Source organism: Sturnira hondurensis, unplaced genomic scaffold, assembly GCF_014824575.4.
Source record: "Sturnira hondurensis isolate 20B ecotype Veracruz unplaced genomic scaffold, ASM1482457v3 Scaffold0006437, whole genome shotgun sequence".
NCBI lineage: Eukaryota > Metazoa > Chordata > Mammalia > Chiroptera > Phyllostomidae > Sturnira > Sturnira hondurensis.
The window spans coordinates 8,376,728-8,399,003 of NW_028079068.1; the positions used below are offsets into that span (position 1 = coordinate 8,376,728).

General features: G+C 39.9%; 1 protein-coding gene and 2 long non-coding RNA genes across 5 annotated transcripts in view; 2 read left to right on the forward strand and 1 right to left on the reverse strand.

The window, feature by feature from the left end:
* MKLN1 (muskelin 1) overlaps nt 1-22,276 on the reverse strand; it is a 337,548-nt gene that overhangs the window by 155,195 nt on the left and 160,077 nt on the right. Inside the window, exon 1 of one of the 3 annotated variants that reach the window (XM_037049179.1) lies at nt 12,341-12,479. The exons of the other annotated variants lie outside the window; for them this stretch is intronic. Coding sequence (XP_036905074.1) covers nt 12,341-12,438 — 98 coding nt within the window. The 5' untranslated portion in view covers nt 12,439-12,479. Of the gene's footprint in view, nt 1-12,340; nt 12,480-22,276 lie in introns of those variants that run through there. 3 annotated transcript variants of the gene reach the window in all.
* Nucleotides 12,572-22,276, forward strand: part of LOC118989140 (uncharacterized) — a 43,209-nt gene continuing 33,504 nt past the window's right edge. The window contains exons 1-2 of the long non-coding RNA XR_005066955.1: nt 12,572-12,733; nt 21,024-21,109. This is a non-coding gene — a long non-coding RNA (uncharacterized LOC118989140). The remainder of the gene's footprint in view (nt 12,734-21,023; nt 21,110-22,276) is intronic.
* Nucleotides 15,051-18,394, forward strand: LOC118989141 (uncharacterized). Its single transcript, XR_005066956.1, has 2 exons — nt 15,051-15,416; nt 18,193-18,394. It is a non-coding gene; the product is annotated as an uncharacterized LOC118989141 (long non-coding RNA).

Below are 22,276 nucleotides of genomic sequence, written 5' to 3' on the forward strand. Positions count from 1 at the left end.
TGAATGTGCAAACAAGATTGAGATCTACTGTTGTCATTTAATGGTACTCAAGCTTTTTTGCTCAAATACTCCCTGAAATAATTTTGCAAATCTATGCATATTCTCCCCATTTTTAAGTTGACAACCAAAAATATTCATAGCTTATAAATGTAAAAGTTGTATTCCTGTGTATTCTAAATACTGTCATTCCTAATAAAGCTGCTGTATATGTTCTTTCAAAAGTATCAATAGAATAAAAATACTATCATCTATTTTTTAAAAATGTATAAGCCCTTGAACAAATAAATAAAAATAAAAAAATTTTTAAAATGTATAGACCCTTCTTATATGTTCAAAAATTTACATTGCTCTTGCTTTTCCTTAAACTTATTCTATAGAATTTTAACTAATTTAATATTCTTTTATGCTGATAGGTCTTTTCTTTTTCATGCTATATGACTTCTCTGGGGAAACAAGAAGAGTAGAATTTAGACTTTTTTTTGTTTTTAACCATAACATTCTAAGCAATTAAAAAATTTTCTTCCAGATATTATTATCAATAATAATAGTAAGTACACTGTTGACCAAAACAATATAATACATATAACAAACTTTGACAGATAATAATTATAGAGTAAAATGTTATTAGAATGATTCTCAAAGAGATATGGGCAAAACTTTTTTTTAAATAATTATTTCATATGTATAGATGAATACCACTGCTATCATAATGGGGTCAGCCTGAAGTCTATACCTATCTCACTTTTATAAATGTATACATTGAAAACCTTACTAACATAAATAAATACATGGGAATGGAAGGAATTTCTGTTAGTACTGTTACTTAATTTTTTGGCTGCCTTCTGAATTATATGCAAATAATAACATCAGCTATTATTAAAAATTATTTTTATGATCTATCAACAGAGAAGTTGATTATAACCTCCTTTTGTTTGAAAGAACTGAGAACCATCTATTGTGAAAAAGGAGTTTTCTTTTTTTTGACATTCTCTTTCTCAACTTCAATACCAACTTTCAGATTTGTCCCTTTGTGCCAAAAGTTTTTAGTCTATAGAACAGATGATGACCATGAAGGACTCTCGCAGGCATAAAATAGAGAGTATTAAAATGGCCAGAAGCCTTCAATGTGCAGATAAATCACCTGAGGTTCTTGTTAAAAATCCACATTATGACTCAGTCTGGGGTGGGTCTGAGAGTCAGCATTTTTTTTTAATCCTCATCTGAGGACTTACTGATTTCAGAAAGAGGGAGAAAGGGAGAAAAGCACTGATATGAGGGAGAAACATAGATTGGTTGCCTCTCGCACACATCCCAACTGGGATGGAACCCACAACCCAAGTATGTGCCCTGACTGGGAATCAAACCAGAGATCTTTCATTTTATGGGATGACGTTCCAACTGAGCCACACACCAGCCAGGGCTGAGATTCTGCACTTCTAATAAGCACCTAATAATGACAGTGTTGCTGGTGAGCGGACCACACTTCTGAGTAGAAAGGCCCTAAACTACGGACAAGTTCCCAAACAGATCAATTTTTAGAAGCGATTATATAATAATAATAATAATAATAGTCTGTAAACTGAATCCCTTATAAAACTATTTTTGCCTATATATTTCTCGGAAAGTCTACATGTACTCCCAGAGATAAGTATGCTCCAATTTGAAGATTTCTAGTCAAAATGAGCCAGTAAAGATTGAAACTGTTGGGTCTTAAGAGTGTTTAAATTCTTAAGTTCTAAACCATAGAGTTTATTCACATCTCTTCTCTATTTCAAATCCTTTCATGGCTCCTCACTTCCCAAAAAGTGAATTCAAACTCGCTAATTTGAGATATAAGATCCCTTATAATTTGTTTATGATGGAACAAGCAAATTGTACATACACACATGCTTCTATTTTTTTCTTGTTTAAAAGTAACATTTATTGGTTAAAATGAAATAAAATTTAAAACCTTGGGCAACACCAAACAAAAGTCATTAAAAAATAAAAACTTGACACAATAACTACAACCCCGAGATAATAACTATTAAGACTTTGGTAAAATTTCTTACAGTTTTACCATATGCACAAGCATACAAATGGGGAGGAGGGTGAGAAAGAGACATTTTAAAAATGACTAGGATTAAACCATTTAATTAGGATTTTTTTGTCCTGTGGTTTCTTAAAATGCCATTGTATCTGAAGCATTTTCTCTACAGCACTTAAAAATATTCTAAAACTTACCATTTTAATAGCAGCCTAATAGCCCATCATAATTCAACAATATCCCTAAAAGAACTGTTCCATTATGTCCAGTAAATCTCAAAACAACATATCTCTTTCAATATTTGCTAAAAAAGCCCTGGCTGGTATAGCTCAGTGGATTGAGTGCGGGGCTGTGAAGCAAAGGATGGCAGTTCGACACCCAGTCAGGGCACATGCCTGGGTTGTGGGCCAGGTCCCCAGTGGGGGACACATGAGAGGCAACCACACATTGATGTTTCTCTCCCACTCTTTCTCCTTCCTGTTCCCTCTCTCTCAAAATAAATAAATAAAATATTTAATAAAATATATTTGCTAAAAATTAACTTACAATCCATGTAATATATTTTAGATAATATAAAAATAAGCACTGCTCTAACTGCTCTGAAAAAAAACCAAAACAAAACAGGTTAGAGTACCATAGCATTTTTTTCAAAATACCTTACTTAATTTCCTTAAAGGAATGAAATAAAATTCAAAGAGTTTTGCTTTCATTATACTTAAACATTTTGCACAGAGTGGCAAGTCTCCTAAATGCATTTGTGATAAGTGAATGCTTATTTCTCCTAAGATGTATAGTAATAAAGAAAGTATAAATAAATAGAGAAGTTCACTGACAAATATGGGCAGATTAAATATTAATTGTGCAGAGGTGAAGATGGCAAGTGACTTTGGAACATTAACAGCAACTGCTTTCAGTAAACAGTAGTACCTTTTTACATGAAAGTAGTACCTTTCACATAAAACTGTGAAATAAATCTGAACAAAACTAAAATGACTTACTAAAGTATTAAGAAGTGGTGAATTTGGAGAACTATGGGCAGGAATACCAGTCCACATATGTAAAGTCTAAGGAAGAAGTACCTGATGAATGACACAAGCTGTATCAAGTGCCCTGTATATAACTACCTGGGAAATGTCTACCTCCAATTATTACCTTGGTTCCAATATGCTATACTAACCAAACAAGTTCCAAATGTTAACATAATTTTCTAAATAGGAGTTGCTGAAAATTCCGGTATGCAAAAAAAAATCTGAATAATGGTAAAATAAATTAGATCTTGAATACAAAGGAAGGTATACAGCTAATTTAACTCTTCAAAAAAGTCTCTCCTCAAGCCCTAACCAACCAGGTCCATCCTCTTAATCTCACTTATAATTTCCGTAACATTCTACTGCTTTTATTACTCACCTGAACTTAACTTTTGTTACCTTCTCTACTGAATCATTATATGTATCAACAGTTCATCACCAGAGATTCTTTCTTACACATTCAAATAGGTCGGCCTATGATCCAGGAGTTAGTAGGCACCCAATAATTTGCTTATGATGAAAATGGGCCAAATGTGTGAATAGCCACAACTGCAACTTGAATGCCACAATATAAGTAAAAATATAGATTAAAACCAAACTTTTTCTCTAATCTGTTACCCACAGTAGCATTTTAGGTTGTAGAAAATGGAGACTGATAGATGTCAAAGACTTAAACTTTCAGACCTAGAGCTATGAATTTTCTAATCCGCTGAAAGTCTCTTAAGGTCTGGAAAAAACTAGTCTTATTCTATCAAACTAGAAGTTATTTTCAGCCCTTTAAAAAACTATGCCTCAGTTTCTCTAAGGAAAAAATTTATAAGCAGCTTAAGTTTCATAAATATCTTCCATTCAGAATTTCACATGTAAACAAACTATATAAATTTTAAGGAAAAAGCATACCAATTTTCAACTAACACCCCCAACACAAACTACTCAGCATAATGTGTGAACCTATGTATGTGTATGTGTGTATGTATACACACACACAATGATATCCTAAAAGACAAAGATATTTTAAAAGGTAAAGACATGAAACTGTGGTAGACCAATAAACAGACAAGAGCAGAACAAGGAACCATAGGCCAGGTATAGAATAGAAAGTCACTGGGGCAGAAAGCCCCAGGTACCAAGCAAAGGGCAAAACAGGGCTAGGACCTCACCCCAGGGCAACCTTCCCTCCCATAGCATATCACCGGTCAAGTGGCTTAGACCCCCTGACCTTTCACATAGCTGGTCATGCAGTTCAGATCCTCACCTGACCTTTCCTCCTCAGGCATGTTGCTAGGCACGTTGCTAGGCATGTGGGTTAGAGGGGAAGTAAAAAGGTGACCAGAGAATACAGCCCTTAAGCATTAAATTCCCAGGACAAGGAGGTCCTATATCAAATATTAATACATCTAGGCTCAGTTGTGTTTCAGCTCCAGGCCCAGAAGAGCAGCAAAACCAGACAAGGGACACCATGGCTGACAGTAGGACCAGCTGCAATGACTAATGTTACCCTCTGCCTTGATGTCAACCAATCAGTAGAGAACATGACCCCGAAAGGGCACCTCTGGAAAGCTAATGAATATTCTACTGAGATTCTCTCCTGAGACCTTTAGATAAATACCCTCAAAACAGAGGACCCAGTGTGGCTCTCTAAGGAGCATGCCCATGCCCTTCCCTCCTCCCTCCCCCTGCACACGTTTCCCTGCCTCTCCTTCTCCTAAGCTCCAAGGCCCCTTCTTTTGCCTCTAACTTGTTTCCTGAAGCCCATTTCTTCTATGGCTTATTTCTTCTACCTCTATACCTTCCTGAGTAAACTTTCTCTAATAGTCTGAGTCTTGGCTACAAATTCTTTCTTAACCAGAACTCAACTACTGAGGCTTCTGAACTGAGGTCCCATCTGACTCCGCCAGGCTAACATCTAGTGCTGTTTTCACCATCACCAACAGAACTGATCCATACACATCGTATTCTCAAATAAGTAAATAAATAAATAAATAAATAAAGATAAAGGTCTAGCTAAACTGTCACAGAAAGTTCTCAGAGCAATAAACTTGAAGTCAAGCAATTTGCTACCTAAGTCCAGATGGTCACTTGCCTTACCTGGCTTCAATTTATGTACATTAATCAGTTTGTTGACACTACTTCAATAACAGAAAAATTAACAGTCTGGCAGTTCTTCAAACCATCAAACACAGAGTTACCAGAGGATCCAGAAACTCTATTCCCGGGCACTTACCCAAGAGAAATGCAAACATATAACCACACAAAAACTTGTACACAAATGTTTATAGTAGCATTACTCATAACAGCCAAAAAGTGAATACAACCCAAATGCCTGTCTACTAATGAATGAACAAAATGTGGTATATAGATGAAATAGAATATTAGCAGCTACAACAAGGGTATTGAACTCATACATGCTACCAAATGAATGAGCCTTGAAGACAGTCTATTAAGTGAAAGAAGCCAATCACAAAAGACTACATATTATATTATTTCATTTATAGTAAGTGCTTAGAATAAACAAATCTATAGAGATAGAAAGTAGATTAGTGGTTGCTTAAGGATAGGAAAGTAAGCAAATGGGGGGGCATAGTTTTCTTTCTGAGATTATAAAAATGCTCTAAAACTAACTACAGTGAGGATCACACATATTCTGTGAGTATATTAAAAACCACTGAATTCTATGCTTCAAATACTTGAATTGTATGACATGTGAATTACCAAAATGCTATTATATAAAAGAGTCAATTAACAAATACTTATATTCAAAGAACTGTAGGAAATGATCTCTATCCTAAAATTATTCAAAGTATTGGCATTATGCTCTTCAAATAATTAAAAGCTACTAGGCAAATTTGTTTGTAACATACTGAGTTTTACAATTTCCAAAGTCTGAATAAAAACACTGCCTGTAAGAATGAAAAATAGCTTCATAGGAAAAACTTTTTAAAACATCAAGATAGATAGAAGCTTTCTTTCATTTCCAAGTCCTTCCAAACAGAATACTCCCCTTGCCCCCAAGGTAACCAACTTCATCATAAAATATTCTCATAAATTTCTGAAAACTATGAAAAACACAAAGATTTACAACTTATTAATATTAAAACTTACTAATTATTTGATATTTTGAACATGCCCAAATTTCCATTAAAAAGAGAAAAGTAGTAAAAAATGCCTAATTAATTCACTCATTTACTAATTTAATGAACATGCTGGATTACAATGATACAGGGGAAATAATTCCATAGTTCCTGTGGCACCTGTGGTCTAGTTGGAGGGAGTAGCTTTTTAATCAAGTAATCATATACGTAAACATACATCTGTACGAAAGCATTTAATTCTTGGAGCAGGGGAAGAGATGCCAGACACACTGGGGGGATAGGCTAAGACAGGGTTTCCTGAAAAGTAACATTTTAGCTGACAGCTGAAGAATAAGTAGAAGATAGGTTTCATTGTTCTTCTGATCAAACTACTTAAATCAAAAGGGAAAAGAATAAAGAGGAGGAGACATATCCAAGGATGCTTAAAATAATTTAATATTGCTATTTATACAAAACAACATGCCTTAAGAACAACTACATAGGTGGTGACTATAATAAACTATCAATCATACCAAAGGAATGTAAAAAAACTTTAAAACTAATACTAATAATATTTACAAAGCAACAATTTATTAATACATTAGACCCAAGTACCTTCCTTCTAAATACTGTTGTAACATAAATATAATATTCCCATGAAAATTCTAGTAAAAAGGTAGATAATACAAAAATCACATTAATAGGAAGGGAAAATAAGTACATATTTTCCACAAAGATTAAACACTCAATTTTGGGACTTCATAAATAAGTCTCAAAGCAACTTATAAATCAACAAAAACGAGAATTAAAATAGGATTTAAAATCTTATTTTAATTCTGTCAATAAGTACTTATAACAATTGCTAACAAATAACGTTATGTTTACTCCATAATTTTTCCAAATAGATACTAGGAATAAGCAGGTAAAAGTATCAGAAGGCAAAACAAAAAAAACACACTGAGCAAAGAAATATGGGACTCAAGTGCTAGATTATTGCATTAATATAATCATGAGAAATTCATAATCTATAAGACATGGTAGTCTATTTTATAAGAACTAAACACGGTTTTCTGCTTCCTGTTATGACAGAATAACCTGGAACAGAACAATATTCCCTCTTAGAACTAGAAAGGCTGTATAACACAGAAGGTATCAGAGACTTTCTCACAAGCTAAGACTGCAACACCAAAAAAACTCATTAAAGGGAGCTCCATACTCTGCAGCTTTCTTCCTCTCATTTCATTCATCAATTTCTTTAATGGCACAGAGAAAGGGACTGAGAAACCAGGAAAGGACAGCCACAAAGGGGCAGAAAAGTCAGCTGCGCTCCAATTTCATGGAGCCAAGGAAACAAAATTTGGTAGCTAGATCTTGCCTAACTAACATCCAGGACCTAAGAAGTCAAGGTTCCATTAACGATTGGAGGCACAAAAGAACAAAGCTAACAACACTGTGTACTGATTTTCCTCTAGAGGCATTTGTGGATTCTTAAGCTGCATAGTGCAAGAGGCTAAAAAAGCCAGAAGAAAGCAAAGAGAAGCTTTCAGGACTCCCATGCTGCTGGAGAGACAAAGGCAGGAGAGGCCCATTAAAAATCCAGTTCTCAGCTGGGTTCCCTGCAGGGTTACCGAAATTGATAAACTAGAGGTTTACAAAACCTAAATACCAACCTCAAGTCAGCTTAGTTTTTGCCTATTAAAGTGATCTACTCTATCTGTCTACCAGAAGATGATGATGATGATGATAATTACTATAACAAACAAGACACTTAACAAAAAGGAAAAAGACAAGAGAAACAGACCTACGGATGATACAGATATTGGAGTTTTCAGACACAAACTTTACTAGTAGGGATGTCCAACCCGTGGCCCACAGCCACATGCGGCCCAGGATGACTATGAAAACGGCCCAACACAAAATTGTAAATTTCCTTAAAACTTCTTTTGCCCATTAGTTTTCACTAGTGTTTGTGTATTTGATGTGTGGCCCAAGACAACTCTTCCTCTTCCAGTGTGGCCCAGAGACACCAAAAGGCTGAATACCCCTGCAAGTTTAAAGTAACTTGACTGTTCAAGAAAATGTACAACAATATGGAGACTTTCACCAGAGAATTAGATCTGTTGTTAAAGAGAGGGCATGGGGGGAAGGGAAATCAACTAAAAATTCTAGCACTAAAAAAACAGTATAATAGAAATCAAGAAAAAATAGATGAGATTAAAATCAGACTGGGCGAAGCTGACTACTGAATTAGTGAGCTGGAACACAGGCAACTAAAACCTATCCAGAATGAGTAAGGAAAAAAAAAAAATGATAGAAAATACAGAAAAGCCTAAGGGACAAATGGGGCATGACAAAATGTATAATATAGATTTATTTGGAGTCACAGAGGGAAGGAGAAAAGGAATGGAGCAGAAACAATATCTGAAGAATCTCAGAATGTTTTCAGAATTGATAAAAGAGTCACGCTACAAATACAAAGAAAATCACTGTGATCTTAGGTGCTGGGAGCTACATCTCTAAGATTAAAATGATTTTTGAGTGACTGAAAAACAGCAAATTCAGATCACCACAAGTAGCTGAAATGTAGCTTATCTATATGTAAAATATCACGAAGTCCCTGTATCAGACCCAAAAATCATTTATTAAAAATCCACTACATTTACCAAAAAGTCAGTGCAAATAATAGAACTATTTGCCTATCGGCAAAAAAATAAATAAATAAATTATGCAATGTAAAACCTCACAGCATTTGGTCAAGATAAAAAGTACTACTTCGAAAAGAATCATGTTAATAACCATGATTAACAAAGTCACAAAGATCTAAGTCCTTTGTTGGCCAGAAAGCTTATTTGTTTTTTTCCGTACGATGGCTCTAGTAGTACTTAGTTGTCTTTAACTTCATCTGAAACAATTTTGTTACACTGTATTGTGACAGCTGTCATATCAGCATTCATTTTTTTAAAAAATTTATCAAAACTGGTGAATTTTTGTGTAGCCATCATAATATTGAAGATGGAAGAAAATACATGACATTTGCAGCATATTATGTTTTCTTTATTATTTCAAGGAAGGTAAAAACACAACTGAAACACAAAAAAAGATTTGTGCAGTGTATGGAGAAGGTGCTGTGACTGATTAAATGTGTCAAAAGTGGTTTGTGAAGTTTCATTATGGAGATTTCTCACTAGATGATACTACATGGTCTGGCAGGCCAATTGAAGTTTACAGCAATCAAATCAAGACATTAACTGAGAGCGATCAACATTATATCACACGGAAGATAGCCGACATACTCAAAATATCCAAATCAATAGTTAGTGGTATCTTTTTAACCAACCCATAGGACCTAGCTCTACAGATTCAATCTCTAGTCCTTCCATCCACCTCATGATATTTTTCTCTATCGTGGCTATCTTGATTTTTCTAAAATTCTAAGATTACCAGACTGATAATAACATTATTTTCAGTGGCCAGTGAGGTTCCCAAACAAGACCAATGTCCAATCTCAATTTAGGGAAAGGGAAGAAAAGGAAGGGAAAGAAAAAATGTGACAGTCTCCAATGCTCTGGGTTATAGGAGCCTTTGGGATTATAAGGAATCCTCAAATTCATAGGCATAACCACCATTGTCTACAGACCAAATAAATAATCTCACAATGTGTTCTATTTTTCAAATGTGACTCACAAAATCAAAATCCAGCCCTGGCTGGTATAGCTCAGTGGACTGAGCTCCAGCCTTCAAACCAAAGGGTCTCTGGTTCAAATCCCAGTCAGGGCACATGTTTGGGTTGTGGGCCAGGTCCCCAGTAGGGGTCATGTGGGAGGAAAGCACACACTGATGTTTCTTTCCCTCTGTCTAAAAATAAATAAATAAATGAATAAATATTTACTACTCTGTATACAATTTCAACAAATGGTTTTACTTTAGTATTAGATCTACTTACCTTACTTAATGTGACTGTCAACACCAGTAGCAATACAGCTGTTGCTGTTAGGATTTCAGTACAAAGGTAAGGAAAGTCCATCCCTTCTTACACTTCCTATCAAACAAAGCTGTAACATCCTTACTTGCAAATTAATAGAAGTTCAGTACCAAAAGAGTTTTACTATTTAGGTATGGCACACACCAACCCAGCAGACACAAAACCAAAACTCTTCAACTCAAGCTCTGTAATACTCAACTACAAAAGAATGAAAAGAAAGAAAGAAAAAGAAAGAAAGAAAAAGTTCAGATTACTCTTCCATTATAATAGTTTAGTGCCTTAAAAGAAAAACTATACTACATAAGTCAATGGACTATCATAAGCAGTGTAAATGAAAGTGTCTGGAAGTTAAATATGCATTAGATGCTAGTTTATGAATATATTTGAGAAAAATTAACAGATTTCTCCAACTCCAAACAGCTGCCTTCTAACCCCAAAATTAGTGCTCTGGGGCCACGATAATGAGACTTAAGTCAGCAAAGTAGCCATCCCACTAAATCATTTCCTACCTGAAATGTACTAGTAACTCAGATGGGACCTGTGATATCCAAGTCTCACTCCTACACTAGAAGTTTAAAGGAGTGAAATCCTGAAAGTGGCCTAACTTAAGACCAGGAAAATGTCTCCAGTTACTAGATCAAACAATGCCACCCAGTTCCCAACTGTCTGTGAGCCTAACCTGGACAGAGGAAAATGATGATTCTCTTTAGGTTCAAGAACTTGTTAGCCCTGAAAATCTGAAGCCAAGTACCTAGGACCACATTTCAACTCCAGCTGAGGGCTAGCATGTGTGCCTGGCTCACCTTCAAATTAAAAGTTTCAATCAGCATCAATCAGGTCACAACCAGACAGCAGCCATCAATAGGACACACAGGCCAGATCAGACCACAGGTCACTTGGCCCCCCCGTCACTGAACCAGATCTTGTCAGGCACTGAAGGCCTGACTGCAGACCCTTGACCTGGTGAAGAGGACAATGGCCTGGCAGTCAAGTTAGAGTTTTCTAGCAACAGCTTCATTTTGAGTTTCCCGACAGATTTGACTAGAGGAAACAAATTTGAAAAAACGTGAAGAACTGTTTAAATGCAGGTGGAAAACTCTGAATACTAGTTGCTTCATTTTTCAGTAATATAAAAATGTATTATTTGTAACTTGTTTTGTTCATAAAACCATTATCTGTTAGTGAGATGATGGTCCAGGGGCCAACTGTCACTTTTCCTCAGGGTCTGCACAGTTCCCTAAATCAGTTTCTCTGTATTTAAAATTGGCATTAAATCTGCTCCTCCTATCAAAAATAAGTTAAAGATAACTAAATGCTGTTTTAAAGTACTTTTGACATTTCCGATGATTTGCTACAGAAAAACATGTAATATATTATGTATCATGGACCACATGTGCAATGGTAGTAATGCAATGGAACGCTTTTTAAACATCTATATTGGAGTCGGAGACCAAGCCAAGGTTGGAAGTCAAGTTCATTAAAGTTGCACTTTTCTGTCTATATTCGAGTTTCTGGGTTGAGAAATTGGCCTGTGCCTATATAAAGCCACGTACTGAGCCATACTAGAATGGAACTCTTCAATAATGTCCCTCCTCACCCACTCCCTATGTTGCCGAACTACCAGCCGGGGGGGCGGAAAAATGAGCCCTGCGAATCCTACAGTGTCCCCCCCACTTGCAAGGATTCGGATGGATTCCACAATTTTTCAGCCTCCCTGACTCTTACCACTCTTTTGGTGCTGATCACTTTTAATGACCACCCCCCCCCGCCCCCAAAACTCCTTGTCTCAGCTTTACACTTTGTGCCAGCAGCAACTGCCTGAACTATCTGTCCCCCGTCTCCGGCCAGCTCGGACGACTTTGGAGACCTCCACCAGTTTGTCCGTCGCCCGGACCCCCAGAGCTCCGACCGATGCCCCACCTCCCGGAGCCGCCCGCCCCAAAGCCCTCCTCTACCCCCAAACCCCGAACGCAGCATCACCGGCTCCCGGTGCGAGCGCCCCGAACCCGCCACATAACTCTCCCCTTCTCCGCGACCTTGCTCTCCCCACTCTAAACCCTCCCTCAGGCCGAGGCCGACGACGCACTCAGTGGCTGGACTGGCTCTGGAGGCCGCGCGTCCCCTCACCAGGCCCCGCCTGGGCCTCTCGGCTCGGCGCCCTCCACTGCCCGCCTGGCGCAGCCGAGTTTACACCGAAGAGTAGGGCAGCATCAGCTTAATGCCCGGCACTTACTCAGGAAGGTAGGTGGAAGAGAAGGAGCTCCACTTGTGTAGCGCATAGGGCAGAAGCCGGCACTCGGGCGCCGCAGCAACAGCCCCGCCAGCCGCCATCTTGTCAGCACCGTAGCGGCCGCCACCGACCGCCGGCCGCACCAGCAGGAGGGGAGGGGCGTGGCTTGACCTTAAAGGGGCCGCGGCCCACCTCAGCCATCTGCAAGCCAGATATCGCATCGGTTACCGCTGCAAGGAGGGCTTAGACGCGCGCGGATCTAGGATTCCCTTGGACTTTCCGACGCTGAACCCTCCTTAGTGACTTACTGAGACGGGGACTGGAGTGTGAGCACCTGAGGGGCTTCCCTGCGGGGCTTGGAGCGAGTGGCGCAAAGGACTTGTCTTACAAGCAGAGGTAAGGGAAAAGCCAAGAATATAATGATAAGAAATAAATAGTAACTATGGGCAAGGAAGGGAAGGAACACGAGAAGACAAACTTGGAGAAGGGACTCCTTTGCGACTTCGGAAACCACTGCCCGTTCCGAGTTATAAATCCTGTCAGGACACAGCACTGAAGGGAACTGGAGCGGAATAGCTAGTGTCCTTTCCCTCTGGAGTTGTCGTGGTTTTAAATGTCCTGTCCCCGTGTTCCAGAGTCACAGCGGGACAGGAAAAGGAAATGCTCGCGTGTCTTCTCACCGCGCTCTGGGTCCTTCGTTGTAAACATTTGTTGTGAGCCCTTTCCTATGACTCTTGTGGACTTGGCTTGCTCAGGCACGACATTCGCCACCGCCGCCACCACCACAGAAAAATTCCTTACGGAGTTGGGGTAGCAGTGCGACATCAATTTTCCAGTTGCTAAATCTGCCCACTGTTCATTCTGCCAGACATTTAGCCCAAACGTTCAGAAAGAGCGAGAGACAGAGACCACGGAGGGATTAACGATCCTTGTGCTCTGGATGCCATATGGGCACCATACCAGCTTCTTATCAAAAAAGGAACTCTTGCTCTCAGTATCTGGCAGCTTTGATAGTGCTCCCATCGGGTACCTGTCTGCACGTTTATCCCTTGGCTTAGCCATTGCAGTCACCAAAGTACTTGTCCCTCACTAGACAGTGTCTTCATCTCCACCCGGGAAGTGAAAAATTCGTGCAGAGTTTCTCAGTGAAAGACCAAGGGAGTAAAAACACCTCGAGAGCTGTATTCTCTTCCCATCGGAATCGCTAACTGTCCTCAAACTTCCTCAAATGTTTTTCTGACTTGTTATTCCATAGGGGTAAACTAGCATATCAGGCCAGGGATGCTAAATACGTGCAGAAAGGCCACAACATGTCAACCTTCCAAATCACACGTGCCTTCAGTGTCGCAGCATGTTGGAGCAGCATGTGATCCTTGAGGGAACCTGATAACCCCAGTGACTCCAGCTGGGAGTCCAGAGACCGTGGGAGAGGCCAGAGGTTCTTCCCAAAGATGAGCTGCGGTTATCTTTGTGGAAAAGAGACACTTTTAAAAGGGGAGAAGATTAATGACTCAGTGGGATTAGTCTGGGGCTCCACTTGCTAGTTACACCTCTTACCCTATTGTCAATAGAGCCCTTGATTTTTGTAGACATGGAGTTATGGTGTATGAGTGATCTTAAAAACAAAAACATGTAAGTCACTTCTTCCTAGATGACTTTCTATTCCTTTTGGGGAACAGAAGATGACTTTCAGCAACTTTACGTGCCTTCTGGGGAACATCAAAAGGCCTTAGCAGAGGCCTTTCATAGTCAGCCTTGGTCATCTCTCCAGCCTTTTCTGTCTCCCTCCCTCCTCCTCCTTTTTCCTTTGCACTCTTTACCTCCAGCCTTGCTGAACTAACATGCTGAATTGGCTCCTATAACTTGTGTTCTCCCTGGCCAGGGCTTAGTATAAGCCAAGCCAGGAATATTCTCTCCCATTCTTCACCAGGCTTATTCCTTCTGATTTTTTCAGATTATTTCATTCTGGAAAATCATTCCTCATCACTTATTTGGGGGTTAGATGCCATTTTCTACATTTCTTTTGGAACCCTGAGTTTCCCTCCTTATATTAGCAAACATGTCAACATACCTTAATTTCCTCTTTATTTCTCATTCCCTCTCACTAAACTCTAACTCTCAGAAAGTTAAAAGTGATGCCTATCTTGTTCACAGTTATATCCTCAGTCCTGTTAGAGCGTCTAGCACATGGTAGTTGTTCAATAACTATTTCTTGAAGAACGAGTGGATTGTATTAAAAGAGAACTTGGGCTACAAAGCAATAAGAATGCCAGAGCTTCTCAGACTGCAAACATACATCCCTGGGGTATGATTGCCACAGAGAATGTGAAGACTCAGGATAGCATGGCTTTCCTACAGCACAGATTTTACAGATGGTAAAATAATGTAAAGCCCTCACATAGTAACGTAAATATAGATTGATGTGAGACTGAACCTAAAATTTGGGTAAATGTTAAAATAAAATAGAAAACTAAAGAAACTTAAACATTTGCAGGAGTCTGCTAGTAGTTCATATCTCCTGGAGGTACACCTTTACCTGCTCTGCCTTTGGGGCATTACCTTAGTGGATGATGTTTATTGTAAGGAACATGGGGAAGTCCTAGAAACTGTCCATAGCCACTTAGTCCCTCTAGTCCCCCCTCCCCCTTCAAATGTTGGAACATATTGATGGCTTCATGGAGAACTGAATAATAAACCATCATTTTGGGGGGATCAACAAGCAGTCATCTTTACTCAACTTTTAATCCCAGTATGGTTCTCGAAGTAAATACTTCCTGGAGAAAGTAACTGTATTTGGTTTGTCACCATTCACTATCTTTTCCTGCAAAAAAAAAAAAAAAATTTATTGAGAGGCTGTGATGTGCCAGACCCTGTCCTAAATGCTAAGGAAACAGGGATAAACAGAAAAGCCAGACGAGGACACAGCTCTCGTGGAGCATACATTCTGGTGGGGCAACCTATAATAAATATAACAAATAAATTAACTGGATAATTTTAGTTTGTGTATTTTAGGTGCTAAAAAGAGACTACCCTGGAGTAATATTTACATTGGATGGTAAAGGAAAGCTTCTCTAAGAAGGTAATATTTGGTTCTGGCTGGTGTAGCTCAGTGGATTGAGCGCGGGCCTGCGAACCACACGATCACGGTTCGATTCCCAGTCAGGGCACATGCCTGGGTTGCGGGCCAGTTCCCAGCAGGGGACTCACGAGAGGCAACCATACATTGATATTTCTCTCCTTCTCTCCTTCCTTTCCCCTCTAAAGATAAGTAAATAAAATCTTTTTTAAAAAAAAAGAAGGTAATATTTGAGCTAATCCCTCTATAATGAGAAAGTGCGAGCCACGCATAAGCTGGATACGAATCATTCCAGACAGAAGAAGCCAGCACAATGGGCCCACTGCAGGGAAGGGGTTGGTGTGTTCAAGGAAAAGAAAGTGTTGGTGCAGCATAGTGATGGAGAAGGAGAGTGTAATCAGAACAAATGGGGTCCTAACCGTCTTGGTAAGAAGTTAGGACATGGAAATGTGAAGGGGAGACCTGTGACAGGATTCAAGCCAAAGAACAGCAAAATTTACTTTACATTTTGTAAAGATCATTCTTCAGAAAGAAAGAAGAAGGAAAAAGGAAGGGGGGAAGAAATGAAAGAAAAGGAAAGGAGAAAAGAAAGAGAGAAAGACCCTTGGTCCCTGTTATTCAGTTGGTTGGAGCATTGTCCCATAACCAAAAGGTTACAAGTTTGATTCCCAGTCAGGGCACATACCTAGGTTGCAGGTTCAGTCCCCAGTCTGGACATGTATGGGGAGGCAACCAATCAAGGCTTTTTTCTCTCTATTCCTCCTTCCCTAAAAACAATGGAAACAAAATGTCCTCAGGTGAGGATTAAAAAAAAATGGGTTGGAGAGAGGCAAGATGGATTGGAGTAAAGGAGAATTGACAAGAGGTTATTATACTAACCAGGCCGGAAATGACGGTGGTCTGGACTAGCAGAGGAAATAGAAGTGGTTGACGTATTTTGGAAGTAAAGCCCACTAGACTTGCTGATGAGGGAGGGAGGGCAGGAAAAAAAGATTCCAGGATAACTCCTGGGTTTTGGGTTTGCACCACTATGTAGATGCTTTCATCAAGAGGGGAAGATTTAGGGTTGGAACAGCTTTGAAGGAGAAGGAATCAAGAATTCTGACTTCAGCGTACTGTATAGGGGCTACCTAATGGATATCCGAGTGGAATTGCCAAGCATCCAATGTGGGCACCTATATCGGTCAGAATCTTAGAGCTACCTCATAGGCATGTGGCCTTTTTCGTATCTACCCAATCAATTTTTTTTTGGCTTTGTCACCGATTCCTGGGTCGGTGAATTTTTCTCTGAGAGGCCGAGTCTCCATTGCTCCCAGTATAGCAGCTCTAGATAGAAGAAACCATCTCTGTCAGCCTTCTGCAGAAGGAGATGGAGGAGTATAAGAATAGTCTAGGGAAAGAACCCTAGAATATACTTTGAGAATCCCAGTTTCAGTTCCCAGTTCTGCTACTTTTCTAGCAACAAGACCATGGGAAAGTCACTTAACTTCTCTGAGTCTCATTTTCCACCTCTATAAAGTGAATGAATAAACTCTGTCTTTCCTGTTTCACACCGTGGTTTTGAAGAACAAGTGAAGGGAAAGGGCTTGTCTGCTGTAAGTTCTCATTTAATTCTCACAGAAACTCTCACAGATGGATAAATATTATTATTACCTCTTTTGCAAATGAGAAAAATAATACTCAGACAGGTCAAATAATTCTTGTCTTCACTTTTACCACCCTCCCCACCCCCATCCTCATAGGTGTGGATGGGAAGAGAGTGACACCCCGGCATTCGTTCCCCTGACTCCCTGCCTGCAAAGTCACTTCAGTCGGGGCTGACTGGCCCTTACAACCAAAGGGAACAAGTCCTCCACCCAAGTGGCCTCTTCACAGCTCTCTCTGGTTCTCGGTTCCAGTAACCACCCACTTTTTGCTTCCTGTGGTTTCCCAGCATGTTTTCACTTTTTTAAAAAAAGGTTTTATTTATGTACTTTAAGAGAGAGGGGACGGGAAGGAGAAAGAGAGGCAGAGAATCATCAGTGTGGGGGAGATCCATCAATTGGTTGCCTCTCACACGCCCCCAAATGGGGGCCTGGCCTACTCCCCAGGCATGTGCCCTGACTGGGAATCCAACCAGTGACCTTTCAGTTCTCCAGCCAGTGCTCAATTTACTAACTCACACCAGCCAGGACTGTTCTCTCATTTTTATATATAGTATCCTTATTAAACCTCTCAAAATTGCCCCATTTCAGAATGCCCTCTGTTTCCAGCTAAGAAACTGATAACAATAACGTATCCAAAGAAATACAGTTAATCAGTGACAGAACCAGAATCTCTGGTTCAAAAGCATGTCCTGTTTGATTGCATCCCGTTCTTCTCAATTGGCAAGAGACTTAGTAAACTATAAGATCCTATGCAAATACAAGATATTGTCAAATAATGAAGACCACCAGAGTTTAAAAGCAAAACAAATACAACTGATTTTGTTTCCAGGCAAAGGAATATATCAATTGGCTGAAGGAGAAAGAAGGTTTTTTTAATTGTTAGTAATGGGTTTTGGAGTCATTACAGTAATTAAAGATTAAGACAAACACTCTACATAGGCTGGAATAAATCCATAGCTCTGTGCATGACTGGTTAAAACAAACCCCATATTTCATAGGTCTGGAAACAGATAGGTTATGTAAGGGTCTTACTTTAGCTTATTAAGGTCATTCAAAGGTCATGGTTTCTCTAACAGCTATAGCTGGTTTGGAGAGTTGAAGCATAGCACAGTATTCAGTACTTTATCTCCTAGGCAAGCTGTGCTGTACACGGAAGAATTTCCCTTTACAATAGTATTATGCAACAGATGAAGAAACTCATACCCAAATATGTTAGATGTTATGCCTAAGTTTCCTTATACAACTGGGCTATTTATATATCTGAATCTAGAACTCAAATGCCTAATTCTGAGTCACTTATTCCATAATGTAATTAATGGGAAATTTTCAGGTCTACACCTACATTATTCTTTATATCCTCTATTACTAGCATTTGATAGATTCTCAAGAAATATCTCATGAATTGAATCTTAGTCTCTCCTGAATTCCTTTTCACTTATTGGCTTAGTCAGGTGAGGCTGTAATAACAAAAATACGATAGACTGGGTGGTTTAAACAACAAATATTTTTCACAGTTCTGGAGGCTGGAGAGTCCAACATCAAGGTACCAGCCTATTCAGTATCTGGTGAAAGTCTTCTTTCTGGTTTACAGATGGCCACTCTCTCGCTTCCACCCCTGGCCCCCCAAAATACATGTTCTTACATGCAAAATACATCCATTCCATCCAACAACCCCCAAAGTATTAACTTACTTCAGCATCAACTCTAAAGTCTATAAAGTCTAAAGTCTCATCTAACTATCTTCTAAATCTGATGTGGGTGAAATGCAACCTGAGGCAAAATTCCTTTCCAGCTATGAGCCTGTGAGGCCAAACCTGCATAAGATACATTCCCATTCCTACAGGGAGAGATAGGGAGGGAAGGAGGGAAGAGCTTTTAGTCCCAAGCAGGTCGAAAATTTAGCAAGGCAAATTTCGTGAGATCTCAAGGCTGGAGAATTATCCCTTTTCTCTTGATGCTCTGCCTTCTGGACCCCTCCTTCCCCCACTTTCTGAAAACCTCCACTCCACCCTTGTCCCCATAGCTCTGCCAGGCCAGAGACATATTCCCAGGGCTCTACCTGGTGGTAGTCACACCCCTACAGTTCCTGGCAACCAAGGCTTTGAATGGGAGGTGTCTGGCCTGCTAGGGTAGGCGACTAGGTCTGTGGATTCACAGCCACACTAATCTCCTTATCAAATGGTCAGTTAGCCACTGTCTAGCTATTCTTCTCCAAACATTGCTTTCTCATTTCATTGTAATATGGACATGCTGGGAAATTTCCATTTCTTTAAGTTCCAGTTCCTTTTTCTTAACAGTTCCAATTCATTTATCTCTCTCTCTCTCTCTCTCTCTTTTTTGCATTTTACTATGAGCAGTCAGGAAGAACCAAGCCACTTCAACACTTTGCTTAGAAATCTCCTCTGCTAGATGTCCAATTCCATCACTTATAAGTTCTACCTTCTACAAAACACTAGAACACAAATGCAGTTCAGCCAAGTTTTTAGCCACTTTATAACGAAAGTCACCTTTCCTCCAGTTTCCAACACTGTGTTCCACATTTCTGAGACGAGAATGTCTTTACTGTCCATATCTCTATGGACATTCTGTACATGGTTATTTACATATTCTCTAAGATAGAATCTTTCTCCTCTTCCTAAGCCCTCACCAGAATCTCCTTCACAGCAACAGAGTTTGTCTAGCACGCCCCCAGTGTAAGGCCACTGCTATCATCACTAGGCCTCACCCTCATGACCTCATCTACACCTAATTACTTCCCAAGGCCCCCATCCCAAACAACATCACTTTGGGGATTGGGGCTTCGACCTAGGAAATTTGGGGGAACACGAGCATTCAGCCCATAAGCACTAATTTATGATGATATGTTTTAAAAATAAAAGGAATTTGCTTAGGGATCATATATAGATCAGGAAACTAAAAAGAGTTAATGGCAAGGGGGCTGTCAACCTATTTTCCAGTTAGCAAATGAAGAAAATCACCCCCAGGATTAGAAAAGTGAACTTGTCCCAGTGTAATTCCCATTGGTCATTTCTCGCAGGTCAGGAATTTACATGCATTATCTCAGTTAATCCTCACAAGAGCCCTGCAAGCAAATCAGAGTCTCGGAGGTTGAAATCCACCAAACTCCCCTGTGCCCTCTTCGTTAAACAATTCTCAAACGTATGCAGTCCTAACACCACCCTGGGATTCAGGATTCAGGAGGCCAAGAGAGAGAACTTGGATTTCTAACGCTAACTGTTCTGCCTCAGTCTTCTTGTTGTCTCATGGTTTCTGTATTAACTCATTTCAACGTTGTTATTGTTTGAAATCACTTCTTTGAGCAGGACACTGCCAAAAGGAGCAGATAAAACACAAATGCCAGTCTCTTGTTAGGACAAAGGAGAGTCAGTCCCTGGGGCCTTGGCCCAAGGCATAGGTGTACATGGAGACGAAGCTTGGGTCTGCCTTCTCCCAGGAGGTGGCAGCAGCAGCAGCCTCAGCCTGCTGGAGAAATCCGACAATTCACCCTTTCGCCTGTTGACGTCCAAACCTAGAAATTCCTGGTCTCAGCGACCACTTTATCCCTCCTTTGGTTTGTTGAGCTTGGTTGGAGCCAGGGCACAGGAACTGGCAAGGATTCCTCTCCTAGGTGCCTAGTTTTTAATAAACACGTCGGTCTGAGCTGTGACCTTGAAGCATGTGCGAAGGAGGACCAGAAGTCTTGGGCCAAAGAGGAGAGCTTCAAAAAGAAACAGTAACTCAAACACTTCCATCTGCACAGGCATAAATCCAGAGGACCCCAGCTCACTGTTTGATGCCACACCAAGAATATAAATTCTAGACCCAGCCTCCCGGCTACCAGTCAGCTGACCTTGTCATTGAATCTGTCAGAGCTGCTATTTCCTCAATCACCTAGTGTGGACCAGGTGATCTTTAAGTACCTGCTAATTCTTAAATTATGAATTACTGCACTTTTATTTTCCAGATTAAGTAAGGCTGGGCATTGACCCTTCCAGAATTTAAAATTCCCAGACACAACAAAGCACTCCTCCGGTTCCAAGCTCATCCCAGGTGAGCACATACCCTGGTTTGGTGAGCGCTGCCAGCTGCCTGGGAGGTGGGCAGGGATCCCAGGAAATGTCTGAACACCACACAGCTATGGATGATCTGTCAGCTGCTGGGAGTTGCTTTGCAAATGACCACATCTAAATGAAACTGACAAAATAATATTCCAAAAAGCAATTAACACTGATTCCTAATGCATTTGAAACTAAAAGGTCTTTTGGGAAGAGTGTGGAATTGGCTTGGAGAAAATGATCCCGTCTTCTGGGTAGAGAAATGTTTGAGGTTAAGGGGATTCTTAAATCAGGATATGTCAGTACTTTGTCCTTTCACACACCTGATCTTTTGTGAAGGAGGAGACAGAACCAGCTCCTCTCATTCCCTTCCCCGCCCCCCCCACCCCAACTTCATCTTGGTTCCTCTCATCTTTATTGCCTAGACTGCTTTTTTAAAAGATTTTATTTATTTATCTTTAGAGGGGAAGGGAAGGAGAGAGGGAAACATCAATGTATGATTGCCTCTTGTGCGCCCCCTGCTGGGAACTGGCCTGCAACCCAGGCATGTGCCCTGACTGGGAATTGAACCGCAGTCCTTTGGTTCACAGGCCCATACTCTATCCACTGAGCTACACCAGCCAGGGCTTAGACTGCTTAAACTTTTATTCATTCATTCAGTGATCACTTAATTGGGCATCTAGTATGTGCAAGGTGCTGGGCATACACCTCACTACTAAGGAGCTTATAGTCAAATACATAGTCAGATATTACATAGGCTAACATAAAGAAGTCAGAAAGGATTATCATATAAAATATAAAGTAATAACAGTGGTCATTGTGGTGGTAGCAATAGCATTATCTTCCTAAGCCACAGGCCAAATATATTTCTTTAATTAAAGCTACCCCCCAGAAAATAATAGAATCTAGAGATAATAATAATCTAAATAATAATAATAATAATAGTCTAAATAATAATAATCTAGAGATAATCTTGTTCTATAGGTATTGGCCCCTATGGGTCTATTGAGGCAACTCTCTCTTCCCATTTCACATGAAAGTCATCATATTAGAATCCCATCCTGAGTTAGGAAGCCTTGGCTTTGGAAGGCCGCTGTAAATGGAAATATGTATCTGTTGCCTGGCATGAAAGGACCTGGCTGAGTGGGGACAGCTTCCTTTC